This window comes from Pogoniulus pusillus, chromosome 17, assembly GCF_015220805.1.
Source record: "Pogoniulus pusillus isolate bPogPus1 chromosome 17, bPogPus1.pri, whole genome shotgun sequence".
Taxonomy (NCBI): Eukaryota; Metazoa; Chordata; class Aves; order Piciformes; family Lybiidae; genus Pogoniulus; species Pogoniulus pusillus.
In genome coordinates, this window is record NC_087280.1 from 3,087,270 (window position 1) to 3,099,767 (window position 12,498).

The following is a 12,498-nucleotide window of genomic DNA, read 5'->3' on the forward strand; positions in this document are numbered from 1 at the left end:
GTTGGAATGCATATGGAGTTGGGATGAGGATGGAGCTGGGATGCAGATGGAGTGGGGATGCAGATAGAGTTGGGATGAAAAGGAGTTGGGATGCAGATGGAGCTGGGATGTGATGGAGTTGGAATGCAGATTGAGTGGGGATGCAATGGAGCTGGAATGCAGATGGAGTCAGGATGTGGATGGAGTTGGGATGAAGAGGGAGTTGTAATGTGATGGAGCTGGGATGCAGATGGAGTGGGGATGCAGAGAGAGTTGGGGATGCAATGGTGTTGGGATGCAGATGGAGATGATATGTGTATGGAACTGGAATGAGGATAGAGCTGGGATGCAGATGGAGCTGGGATGCAGATGGTGCTGGGATGTGGAGGGAGCTGGGATGTGCTGGAGCTGGGATGCAGATGGAGCTGGGATGCAGACAGAGCACCTCCCTGGGATTATGAGGAGCTGGGAAAGGATTGCTGGAGCCCAAAGCTGTGCTTTCAAACCCTTCCTCCTCTCCCCAGCGGCCGAGGGCTGACCCTGCACTCAGCTCCTCCCCAGAGCTCCTAAGCGGTGATTCAGCAGACGAGCATCCTTCCTCCTCCTCCTCTTCCTCCGTGCCCACCCTAAGGCGACCACTGAGCAGTTTCCACCTCTCCTCCCCAGGCTACAGACAGGATCTGGCCTCCTGGCCAGCACAGGTGAGTGCAGCTGGTGGAGAAGTCACCATCCTGAACCCAGAGCAAAACCTCTCAAGGCTTCACAGCAGCTTCCCGTCAGAGCTTGGCAGTGTTAAGGAGGACCTGGAGGGGACCCAAGGGGACGTGGCCACCTCCACCCTATCCCTTTGGGTACAAACAGCTGTTCCTTCATGCCCAGGCTGGTTGTGAGGCCACGGGGATGAGACATCCAGCCTGGCATGTCTGCTTCCAAAAGGCAGTGCCGCCAGGTGGCTGTCCCCAGGCCCTGGATGGTGTCACTTTGATCTCTAAATGCTGGCTCCTGGGCATCTGGGGGCGACAGACCTTCAATGTTTCGTCTTGCAGCGCAAGTCTAAGGCTCCTACGAGCTGCAGGAGGCATCGGGCAGGGTTGATGTGGACCAAGAGGACCCTTGGGGATGTGAACTTAAATAAAAGGGAAGGAAACAGGGCTGTGAGAATGACACAGCCACTGATAGCCCTTGTCTGTGGGCACCCAGAGGTGTGGGATCCACCTGGGAAAGCTGGGTTCCAGCAGCAGGGACAGGAGGGACCTCCTGAAGCCTCCCCAGGCTTCCTCTGAGCTGGATTCCAGCAGCAGAGACAGGAGAGATCCCCTGAAGCCTCCCCAGGCTTCCTCTCAGCTGGGTTCCAGCAGCAGAGACAGGAGTGATCCCCTGAAGCCTCCTCAAGCATCCCCTCAGCTATATTCCAGCAGCAGAGACAGGAGAGATCTCCTGAAGCCTCCCCAGGCATCCTCTGAGCTGGATTCCAGCAGCAGAGACAGGAGAGATCTCCTGAAGCCTCCCCAGACATCCCCTCAGCTGGATTCCAGCAGCAGAGACAGGAGGGACCTCCTGAAGCCTCCCCAGGCATCCTCTGAGCTGGATTCCAGCAGCAGAGACAGGAGGGACCTCCTGAAGCCTCCCCAGGCATCCTCTGAGCATCTCAAGTTGATCCTGCAGTGCGTGTGGTGAAGGTGAACCCTAAACTCCAATTTGAGAGCCTAAATGTCTTCCTGAATCCCATCAGGGCTTGGCTGATGCATAGTTTGGAGAGCCAAGACTGCAGAGGCAACTTCAGAGGGCTGAGAGGTCCTCTCACAGGGCAGCTGCTGGCACCAGGCTCCTGCTGCCTCAGCCCTGAGCATCTCAAAGCATCATGAGTTGATCCTGCAGTGTGTGGTGAAGGTGAACTCTAAACCCTAACAGGCTGAGAGCCTAAATGTCTTCCTGAATCCCATCAGGGCTTGGCTGATCCATACTTTGGAGAGCCAAGACTGCAGAGGCAGGGAGAAGGGCAACTTCCTAGGGCTGAGAGCTCCTCTCACAGTGCTGGCCATGAGCTTCTTGGTCCTGGGGACCACGTTGGGGTAGCTGCAGGGTGAGAATAGGGTTGGCATCTCCCTTCCCTGTGATGTACCCTGCACAGAGGTGGGGGCCTGGGATGCCTGTGCTCTCTGTCCATGATTTAACAGCAGTTATGTGATGCTGGAGCCCTGCTCAGCCCCCTGAGCTGAGGGCAGGGTGCTGAGCACCACAGAACCCTGCAGCAGCATCTCACCCAGCTCGATTCTTCTCTGGAGAGGTTCCAAACCCACCTGGGCATGGTGGTGTTGGGTAAGCTTCTGTGGGTGGCCTTGATTTAGAGAAGGGGGGGATCTGGGTGGACTGAATGATCTCCAGAGATCCCTTCCAACCCCCAGCATGCTGGGATCCAGGGATTTTTCACCCATCCTCTGCCTGCTCAGCTCAAAAGTGGACTGTCCAGACAGGCTTCTTGGCCAGATCTTGATTGAGTTTGCTCAGCAAACATCTCAGCAGCAGCTCTGGAGCTGTGGGAGTCGATAGGAATGGGCTGGGATGCAGAGCTGGGCCAGGAGAGGCAGATCAGGCATCAGCAGATGCAGTTCTGCTGCTGGGCCCCCCGAGGGGATGCCATAAATCACCTGCTGCTGATGTCACCCTGCAAGTATTTGCCAAGAGTAGGCTTTAGTTAAGAGTAAAGGCTGAGAGGAGGGGGTGGAATTTGGCTCCCTGCCCTCCTGGGAGGGACTGGGAAATGTATCAGAGGGGGGTCGAGCCCTGCTGGTTTGTAGGGAGGGGGGAGGGTGGACCAGGCAGAACTGGGAAGGAGATTTCAGTCTCCAAAAGCACTCCTAGGATACTGCAACCAGGAGAAGGTTGGGAGCTGCCTGTTGGTTTGCTGCTGCTTTGGCTCTTGGTGCTCCAAACCTCAGCATCTCCAAGCCTCCTGTGGGGATGCTGCTGCAGTGCATGGTGAAGGTGAGCCCTGAAGTGAAGCCTGAGCTCAGTCTTCACACCAGAGAAGGGTCTGGAGATCAGGGTGGTGAGGAGCAGAACTGGGAAGGAGATTTCAGTCTCCCTAGGATGCTGCAACCAGGAGTAAGTTGGGAGCTGCCTGTTGGTTTGCTGCTGCTTTGGCTCTTGGTGCTCCAAACCTCAGCATCTCCAAGCATCCTGTGGGGATACTGCTGCAGTGCATGGTGAAGGTGAGCCCTGAAGTGAAGCCTGAGCTCAGTCTTCACACCAGAGAAGGGTTTGGAGATCAGGGTGGTGAGGAGCAGAACTGGGAAGGAGATTTCAGTCTCCCTAGGATGCTGCAACCAGGAGAAGGTTGGGAGCTGCCTGTTGGTTTGCTGCTGCTTTGGCTCTTGGTGCTCCAAACCTCAGCATCTCAAAGCAGTGTGTGGTGAAGGTGAACTCTCCACCTTAACAGTCTGAAGGTCTAAATGTCTTCCTGAATCCCATCAGGGCTTGGCTGATGCATAGTTTGGAGAGCCAAAACTACAGAGGCAACTTCAGAGGGCTGAGAGGTCCTCTCACAGGGCAGCTGCTCACACCAGGCTCCTGCTGCCTCAGCCCTGAGCATCTCAAGTTGATCCTGCAGTGTGTGGTGAAGGTGAACTCTAAACCCTAACAGGCTGAGAGCCTAAATGTCTTCCTAAATCACATCAGGGCTTGGCTGATGCATAGTTTGGAGAGCCAAGACTGCAGAGGCAACTTCAGAGGGCTGAGAGATCCTCTCACAGGGCAGCTGCTCACACCAGGCTCCTGCTGTCTCAGCCCTGAGCATCTCAAGTTGATCCTGCAGTGTGTGGTGAAGGTGAACTCTAAATCCTAACAGTCTGAGAGCCTAAATGTCTTCCTAAACCCCACCAAGGCTTGGCTGGTCCATAGTTTGGAGAGCCAAAACTGCAGAGGCAACTTCCTAGGGCTGAGAGGTCCTCTCACAGGGCTGCTGCTCACACCAAGCCCTCTGCCTTCCTGCTCAGCACATCCATCTACGTTGCTATCCCAAACGGCAAAGACCTGTGGGAGCAGCTCTTTGATGCTGCCTCCGTGCTGAGCATCTCATCCAGGAGGACAGCAGGGCTGATGGATGGGTGCTGAGCTCCACCCAACAAGCCAGGGCAGGAGGATAATGATTTTTCCCCCCCCAGCTCACCACAGCCTGAGGCTAATGAATTCGGCAGCACGCAGCAGGGGGGGGGTCTGCTGGCTCTTCAAATGCCTCGCACGTGTGGCAGAGCCAGACAGCTCCTTAATTGTCCCAGGACCAGGGCACAGCACACAGCAGATCAATGGCATGCCATGGATCATCTCTCAAGTCGATGGGATGGATGAGGCTTGGAGCTGTCAGCTCCAGGGAGTCATCCTCCCCACCCCCAGGCTCGAAAGGACGGAGGAGAAGCAACTGGGCTTGCTTGGAGGAATCACTTGTGGGGATTAAGGCCATGTGGGTCAGCAGAAGCCTAGAGAACAGGGCTGGGGAGGAGCAGTTAAGGGAACTGGGAAGGAGTTTTCAGTCTCCCTAGCATGCTGCAACCAGGAGAAAGTTGGGAGCTGCCTGTTGGTTTGCTGCTGCTTTGGCTCTTGGTGCTCCAAACCTCAGCATCTCCAAGCCTCCTGTGGGGATGCTGCTGCAGTGCATGGTGAAGGTGAGCCCTGAAGTGAAGCTTGAGCTCATTCTTCACACCAGAGAAGGGTTTGGAGATCAGGTTGGTGAGGAGCAGAACTGGGAAGGAGTTTTCAGTCTCCCTAGGATGCTGCAACCAGGAGAAGGTTGGGAGCTGCCTGTTGGTTTGCTGCTGCTTTGGCTCTTGGTGCTCCAAACCTCAGCATCTCCAAGCCTCCTGTGGGGATGCTGCTGCAGTGCATGGTGAAGGTGAGCCCTGAAGTGAAGCCTGAGCTCAGTCTTCACACCAGAGAAGGGTCTGGAGATCAGGGCTGATGAGGAGCAGCTGAGAGAACTCAGCCTGGAGAAGAAGAGGCTGAAGGGGAGAGACCTCATTGCTCTCTGCAGCTCCCTGCAAGGAGCTTGGAGCCAGTTTGGGGCTGGTCTCTTCTCCCACCTAACAAGGGACAGGGCAAGAGGAATTGGCCTCAAGCTTCACCAGGGGTAGGTCTAGGCTGGATATTAGAAGAAACTCCTTCCCTGAAAGCTTCCTCAAAGCCTGGCACAGGCTGCCCAGGGAGGTGCTTGAATTCCCATCCCTGGAGTGGCTTCAGAGCAGCAGAGATGTGGTGCTGAGGGCTGTGGTTTAAGAGCTGGATGCTCTTAAAGGGCTTTTCCAACCAGAAATGATTCTCTACTCCTAAGTCAATCCCTTCCTCTGGGAGCCCATTTCACTTCCAGCAGGCCTAGATGGAAGGAGCCAGCTTTTGGAGATCTCCTTGGCAGTTGGACATGGCTGCAAGCAGACAGAAGATGGTTTGTTTCCAGGCTCCCTGGACCAGCTGGCAGTGAGGATCTCATCCCAACACAGCAATCTGTTGCTGTCAGGGCACAAGGAATGGCAGCCTTGTGGCAGCAAACAAATGGCTCTGCAGACAGCTTGGCTCTTCTGCTCCACCTCCTGTCTTCACCAAGGCTGCCACAGGGCTAAGAGGCAGCTGGGTGCTTCCCGTGGGAATCCCACCCCATTCCTGCTGGACAAGGCCAGTGGAGACTTGTGGAGCTTCAGCATCATTTTGTTTGGCAAAGATCTTCAAGGTCTTTGAGTCCAACCTTGCTCTGACCCTGCCAAGGCTGGGGTTAGACCATGGCCCTCAGCACCACACCTCTGAAACCCCTCCAGGGATGGGGATTCAAACACCTCCCTGGGCAGCCTCTTCCACTGCTTGAGAACCCTCACAGTAAAGAAGTTTCTTCTGATCTCCAACCTAAACCACCTCTGGTGCAACTCGAGGCCCTTTCCTCTCTTCCTCGGGTCCAAAGATGGGACCAAAGCCACCTCTGACTCCAAATACTCTGTGATGGATTCTCCTGCAGTGAAAAAGCTTCCCTGGAAAAGCAGGGAAGTGTGGAAATGGTAGAAGCATTAAGGCTGGGAAAGAACTGGAATGCTTGGATCTGGAGGTCTTTTCCAACCAGATCATAGAATCCTAGAGTCAAGCAGGTTGGAAGAGAGCTCCAAGCTCAGCCAGCCCAACCTAGCACCCAGCCCTGCCCAACCAACCACACCATGGCACTAAGTGCCCCAGCCAGCCTTGGCTGCAACACCTCCAGCCACAGCCACTCCACCACCTCCCTGGGCAGCCCATTCCAGTGCCAATCACTCTCTCTGCCAGGAACTTCCTCCTCACAGCCAGCCCAGACCTGCCCTGCCACAGCTTCAGCCTGGGTCCCCTTCTGCTGCTGCTGGCTGCCTGGCAGCAGAGCCCAACCCCAGCTGGCTACAGCCTCCCTGCAGGCAGCTGCAGGCAGCAATCAGCTCTGCCCTGAGCCTCCTCTGCTGCAGGCTGCACCCCCCCAGCTCCCTCAGCCTCTCCTCACAGGGCTCTGCTCCAGGCCCCTCCCCAGCCTTGCTGCCCTGCTCCAAACACCTCCCAGCACCTCAGCATCTCTCTGCAATGGAGGAGCCCAGAGCTGGACACAGCACTCCAGGGGTGGCCTGAGCAGTGCTGAGCACAGGGGCACAAGAACCTCCCTTGTCCTGCTGCCCACACTGCTCCTGAGCCAGCCCAGGATGCCATTGGCTCTGCTGCCCACCTGGGCACTGCTGCCTCCTCTGCAGCTCCTCTCTGCCAGCACCCCCAGCTCCCTCTCTGCCTGCCTGCTCTCAGCCACTCTGCCCCCAGACTCTGGTGCTGCTGGAAGCCCTCTGATGTGAGGCCAAGCTGAGGGAGTTTGGGCTGTTCAGCCTAGAGAAGAGAAGGCTCCAGGGAGACTTTCAGGTGGCCTTTCAGTGCTTCAAGGAGCCTCCAAGAAAGCTGGGGACAGACTCCTGAGCAGGGCCTGGTGTGACAGGCCAAGGAGTGATGGTCTGAACTGAAAGAGGGAGATTCAGAGTGCAGACAAGGATGAAACTGTTTACCCTGAAGGTGGTGAGACCCTGGCCCAGGTTGCCCAGAACTGCCCCATCCTTAGAACCATTCCAGGTCAGGCTGTTCAGGGCTCTGAGCAATCCCAACCTATCCCTGCTGACTGCAGTGGGGTTGGACTAAACGACCTTTTAAAGACCCCTCCCAGCCCAAAGCAAGCCATGGTTCTAGGGAGACATCATCTCCTTGCAACTCCTCCCTGGGGACCTGCCCAAAAATCACCTCCTGGCAAATCAGACCTGCCCAAGCAGCACCCCAAAGCCGTTTTGCCTCGGCTGGCCTTTGACTCCTGGCTCCCTCCAGGCTGCTGAAGGGATTGCTGTGAGCTGGAGGAAGGCGAAGCCCCCTTTGAACCCATCAAGGCAGCCTCCTCCCTGGGCTGACAGCTTCTCAAAGCCCTTACAAATTGCTCCCCTCCCCGGTGGCTTTGTTCATCTCGCCTCATCCCCCCCGGGGCAGGAACCCTGCCAGCAAAGTTTGTTTTTCAGCCTCATTGGGCTTTTGGGGAGTGGAGACAACTCCAAGCCCCTTCACCCTGCTGTCACCCTCCCTGCGACAGCCACTGTCGGGGTGTGGGGGGATGAGTGATGGATGAGGTGGCTGGGGGGGAGGGATGTGAGCCACAAACCATCCATCAGCCCTGCTCCAGCCCTGCCCCTCTCCAGTGATGGGAAGAGAGGAGCTTTTCTCCACCACCACTATCATCATCATCATCACCACTCAGGGGGCTCCTGGGATACCCCCAGCCCCAATCCCTCTGAGAAGGGGTCAAGATGAGGCCAGCTGTGGCTTAGGCTGCCCCCAGGTCCTCATGCCTCATGCTTGAGGAGTCACTGCTTTGCTTTCTGTAGCCTGGAACACAGATCCAAGGGGATCTTCATTCCTGGGCAATTGTTTTCCCAGGCTGGAGGAGGATTATCTTTGTGGTTTGTGGCACACCAGGTCACTCTGGGCATGGTTAGTTGAGCAGGGTGGGGTTGGGTTGAGGGCTGGACTCAGTGATCTTGGAATCATAGAACCAAATCAGATTCCTGCCTGGTGAGTGTGGGGCAGGCTGTGGATGGAGTCTGCCTGGGCTGCAGCAAAGCCTTTGGCACCTTCTGCCACAAGCAGCTCCTGGCACAGCTGGCAGCTCCTGGCTTGGACAGATTCACTCTGTGCTGGGTCAGGAACTGGCTGGAGGGCAGGGCCCAGAGAGTGGTGGTGAATGGTGCCACATCCAGCTGGCAGCTGGCACCAGTGCTGTGCCATCCCTGGGACTGTTCAAGGCAGGACTGGACGTGGCACTTGGTGCCATGGTCTAGCCTTGAGCTCTGTGGTAAAGGGTTGGACTTGATGATCTGTGAGGTCTCTTCCAACCTTGGTGATACTGTGGAGCAGTGCTGGGCACAATCCTGGTCAATATCTCTATTGATGGTCTGGAGCAGAGGATTGAGTCCAGCAGCAGTCAGTTTGCAGATAGCACCAAGCTAGGAGCAGCTGTGGAGCTGCTGGAGGGTAGCAGAGCCCTGCAGAGGGACCTGGCCAGGCTGCATGGGTGGGCAGAGGCCAAGGGGATGAGACTGAACAAGGCCAAGGGCAGGGTTCTGTTGAAGCCAAACCTGGCTGGTGCACTTAGTGCCATGGTGTGGTTGGTTGGCCAGGACTGGGTGCTAGGTTGGGCTGGCTGAGCCTGGAGCACTCTTCCAACCTGCTGGACTCTATGATTCTATGATCTGGTTGGAAAAGACCTCCAGATCCAAGCATTCCAGTTCTTTCCCAGCCTTAATGCTTCTACCATTTGCACACTTCCAAACTGCTTGATTCTATGACCATGTTCATGACCTCTCCTAGCCCTGCTCCAGCAGGTCCCTATCTCTGCTGGGTTGAGGACCCCAACATTGACCCCAGCACTGCAGGAAGAGTCTCAGCAGAATGGAGCAGAGAGACAGAATCTCCTCTCCCTACACCTACCTTTAATATCTCAAAGGTCTTTTCCAACAGTTGTTGGCTGCCCAGCTGGGTCCAAAACTCCTCTTTACTTCTTGCTTCTCCCTACCTGGGTAGAGATTGGAAATTCAGTGGGTAAGAGATTGGGAATTGAGTGGGTAAGAGATTGGAAATTGAGTGGGTAGAGATTGGGAATTCAGTGGGTAGAGATTGGAAATTCAGTGGGTAAGAGATTGGAAATTGAGTGGGTAGAGATTGGAAATTGAGTGGGTAAGAGATGGGGAATTCAGTGGGTAAGAGACTGGGAATTCAGTGGGTAGAGATTGGAAATTGAGTGGGTAAGAGATTGGGAATTCAGTGGTTAAGAGATTGGAAATTGAGTGGGTAGAGATTGGAAATTGAGTGGGTAGAGATTGGAAATTGAGTGGGTAAGAGATGGGGAATTCAGTGGGTAAGAGACTGGGAATTCAGTGGGTAGAGATTGGAAATTGAGTGGGTAAGAGATTGGGAATTCAGTGGTTAAGAGATTGGAAATTGAGTGGGTAGAGATTGGAAATTGAGTGGGTAGAGATTGGGAATTCAGTGGGTAAGAGATTGGAAATTGAGTGGGTAGAGATTGGAAATTGAATGGGTAGAGATTGGGAATTCAGTGGGTAAGAGATTGGGAATTGAGTGGGTAAGAGATTGGGAATTGAGTGGGTAAGAGATTTGGAATTGAGTGGGTAAGAGATTGGGAATTGAGTGGGTAAGAGACTGGGAATTCAGTGGGTAGAGATTGGAAATTGAGTGGGTAAGAGATTGGAAATTCAGTGGGTAGAGATTGGGAATTGAGTGGGTAAGAGATTGGAAATTGAGTGGGTAGAGATTGGGAATTCAGTGGGTAAGAGATTGGAAATTGAGTGGGTAAGAGATTGGGAATTCAGTGGGTAAGAGATTGGAAATTGAGTGGGTAAGAGATTGGGAATTCAGTGGGTAAGAGGTTGGAAATTCAGTGGGTAAGAGATTGGAAATTCACATTTTCTTAGCTGAAAGGAAGGGGGAAAAAAACCCTCTTCTGGGATGGAGAAAATGAATCCTCCAGAGGTTTCCCCCTTAAGCTGCATCTCGATTTGCTTAGCTGCAAAGCAGCAGCTCTTTGGCTGCTGGCAGGCAGGGGAAGGAGGAGCTGGCAGGGCTTGATGGGCTCTAATTCCTGCCGTTTAAGTCATCAATGTCCCCTTGAAGTGTCAAATAATTGCCTTAATGAGAACAGCAAATGGGGTTAAAAAGAGAAAATTGCACATTTTGGAGAGGCTGAGGGGAGGGGAGGGGAGGGGAGGGGAGGGGAGGGAGGAGGGGAAAAGAAATCACTGCGATGCCAACTGATAGATCTAGAAGGGGTAGAGCCCCCTCCTGATGGAGTTGCTGGACTGCTGGCCCAGTTCATTAGCTGGCAGGTGAACTGGGAGTGTTCTGCCTAAATGGAAGGCAAATCAATTTGGCAGGTTGAGGGTTTTTTCTCCCCCCCTTTTTTTTAGCCATGAATTTCCCTAAGGAAAGGAAGTTTGGAGTCTATGTGCCCTGAGTGTTGCTCAGGGAGGGGAAGCATCCTCCCTCCTGGCATCCCCCAAAGCCACCTTGTGATCTCTAATGAGTTGCCCTCAGGCTCCCCTCAGGGAGACAACTTGCTGAGAGGTGGTAATAAGAAGAAGAGGGAGAATAGATCAAGCTCAGCCTGAAATCCAAGGATAGAATCCCACCTCTCTCCCTCTCCCCATCCCAGCTCCCATCTCTTTGGTTGACCTGGAAATGGGAGCAGTGCAGCCATGGTCTGCCCACAGCACTGAGGGGTTGTGGGGAAACAACTTGCTGAAGGACAACAAGAAGATGAAGAGATGGAGCTCAGCTCCAAATCCAAGGATAGAATCCCACCTCTCTCCCTCCCCCCATCCCAGCTCCCATCTCTTTGGTTGACCTGGAAATGGGAGCAGTGCAGCCATGGTCTGCCCACAGCAGTGAGGGGTTGTGGGGAAACAACTTGCTGAAGGACAAGAAGAAGATGAAGAGATGGAGCTCAGCTCCAAATCCAAGGATACAATCCCACTTCTCTTCCCCTCCCCACCCCAGATCCCATCTCTTTGGCTTCTCTCCCCATCCCAGATCCCATCGCTTTGGCTGACCTGGATATGAGAGTGGAGCAGCCATGGTCTGACCACAGCAGTGAGGGGTTGTGGGGAAACAACTTGCTAAAGGAGAACAAGAAGATGAAGAGATGGAGCTCAGCTCCAAATCCAAGGATAGAATCCCACCTCTCTCCCTCTCCCCATCCCAGCTCCCATCTCTTTGGTTGACCTGGAAATGGGAGCAGTGCAGCCATGGTCTGCCCACAGCACTGAGGGGTTGTGGGGAAACAACTTGCTGAAGGACAACAAGAAGATGAAGAGATGGAGCTCAGCTCCAAATCCAAGGATACAATCCCACTTCTCTCCCCCTCCCCACCCCAGATCCCATCTCTTTGGCTTCTCTCCCCATCCCAGCTCCCATCTCTTTGGCTGACCTGGAAATGGGAGCAGTGCAGCCATGGTCTGCCCACAGCAGTGAGGGGTTGTGGGGCTGAAGGACAAGAAGAAGATGAAGAGATGGAGCTCAGCTCCAAATCCAAGGATAAAATCCCACTTCCCAGCCTCTTCTGGTAGCTGGGAAAGGGGATCAGGGCAGCAGTGCCTGCCCAGACTGATGGGGTTAGTGGAGCAGGGCAATGAAGAAGCCAATGTTTGGCTTAGAATCATAGAATCAAGCAGCTTGGAAGAGACCCCCAAAAGAAGCATAGAATCAAGCAGGTTGGGAGAGACCTCCAAGAGGTGGAGCTTCTTGTGTTCCATTGGTGCCCAAGAGGTTGGACTCAAGCTGAGGTGGAGCTTCTTGTGTTCCATTGGTGCCCAAGAGGTTGGACTCAAGCTGAGGTGGAGCTTCTTGTGTTCCATTGGTGCCCAGGAGGTTGGACTCAAGCTGAGGTGGAGCTTCTTGTGTTCCATTGGTGCCCAAGAGGATGGACTCAAGCTGAGGTGGAGCTTCTTGTGTTCCATTGGTGCCCAAGAGGTTGGACTCAAGCTGAGGTGGAGCTTCTTGTGTTCCATTGGTGCCCAGGAGGTTGGACTCAAGCTGAGGTGGAGCTTCTTGTGTTCCATTGGTGCCCAAGAGGTTGGACTCAAGCTGAGGTGGAGCTTCTTGTGTTCTATTTGAGCCCAAGAGGTTGGACTCAAGCTGAGGTGGAGCTTCTCAATGATCTCAGAGTTCTTCTCCAGCCAAACCAACTCTCTCATCCAACAATTCCATGGCAGCACACAAAAGCCTTCTCCTTCCCAAGGGCATCATCCTGCTGCAATTACCTCCCTGCCCAAAGGACCACAGCTCCATGCTGCTCTCCCAAGGGTTGGGAGGAAGAGGAGCTCTGATACTTTCCTCATCTCCCTTTTAACTCTAATTGCATTTGCTCAACTCCCTGCAGCTTCTTCCGGGAGCTGCATCTTTCCTGCCCGGATTTACTTCCCTGGTTTTCCTGGC

At 54.4% G+C, this 12,498-nt stretch overlaps 1 protein-coding gene across 1 annotated transcript in view; it reads left to right on the forward strand.

Annotated features, from left to right (window-relative positions):
- Nucleotides 1-12,498, forward strand: part of CCDC33 (coiled-coil domain containing 33) — an 83,351-nt gene that overhangs the window by 3,641 nt on the left and 67,212 nt on the right. The window contains exon 3 of the mRNA XM_064158175.1: nt 504-680. Within this exon, the coding sequence (XP_064014245.1) occupies nt 504-680 (177 nt within the window). The remainder of the gene's footprint in view (nt 1-503; nt 681-12,498) is intronic.